The sequence below is a fragment of the Calidris pugnax genome, unplaced genomic scaffold (genome assembly GCF_001431845.1).
Source record: "Calidris pugnax isolate Ruff unplaced genomic scaffold, ASM143184v1 scaffold103, whole genome shotgun sequence".
NCBI lineage: Eukaryota > Metazoa > Chordata > Aves > Charadriiformes > Scolopacidae > Calidris > Calidris pugnax.
This window is the reverse complement of record NW_015090990.1, coordinates 8,485,279-8,486,029: the sequence shown is the minus strand read 5'-3', so window position 1 is coordinate 8,486,029 and position 751 is coordinate 8,485,279. Positions and strand designations below refer to the sequence as shown.

Below are 751 nucleotides of genomic sequence, written 5' to 3'. Positions count from 1 at the left end.
CCTTCCCCCCTTCGCCCCCCCCTCCCCAAAGCCGAGTGCACCTACCTGTCTCCTCTAACCGGGTCTGAGTCAGGCTGGAGCTGTTGGGGTAGGACTGCACTGAACTGATGTAGGGGTTGGTCGAGTGGCTGCTGACCGAGTTGACATAGGGGTAGCCCAGCGGTCGGGAGAAGGACGAAGCTGTGCTGTACGAGCTGTCAGGCTGAGAGTGGCCCGCGGAGTGTAAACAGTGCATGGAATAGTGTCCGTGGGACATGGGAGAAGGAGACATTTGCTGGCTGGGCGGCCCAAACTCCATAAAGACAGCCTTCCCTGAGACGGGGCTATTTAGACTCTCTGGCATGGTAGTCATGGTCATTTCTTGTCGCTTGGTCTGTGTGTGTGTTCTCTCTTCAGCTTGCCTTTTTGGGGTCTGTTGTGTTTCTCAGGACAGGAAAGAACCCAATTTAAGCGGAACAGGGTTTTTCACTTTCCATTCATAAGAAAATGGAGTTTGTCTCTTTGAAAAGTCTAAGCATGATGCTGTAGATCTACACAAACTCGCCTAAAAGCTTTGACTCAGCCAAGCCTATGAATATTCATGAGCTGGCGGAGCTGATTGGTCCGCCGTCTTGCATAATCGCTTTGGATTGGTCCGAGGCGCTCGGGGCTCGCCCGGACCCCGGTGAGCGCGGAGAGCCGGACTGGCAGCGCAGCGCGTCCCCGAGCGCCGGCCGCACGCCCCGACGGCACCGCCGGCACGGCACGGCTC

The 751-nt window shown here is 57.0% G+C and overlaps 1 protein-coding gene across 2 annotated transcripts in view; it reads right to left on the bottom strand.

The window, feature by feature from the left end:
- Positions 1 to 637, bottom strand: part of DLX1 (distal-less homeobox 1) — a 13,086-nt gene extending 12,449 nt beyond the window's left edge. Inside the window, exon 1 of one of the 2 annotated variants that reach the window (XM_014954508.1) lies at positions 46 to 637. In XM_014954508.1, the coding sequence (XP_014809994.1) occupies positions 46 to 358 (313 nt within the window). In that variant the 5' untranslated portion in view covers positions 359 to 637. The remainder of the gene's footprint in view (positions 1 to 45) is intronic. The other variant, XM_014954506.1, reaches the window with a different exon arrangement.
- Between the last annotated feature and the right edge of the window lie 114 nt (positions 638 to 751).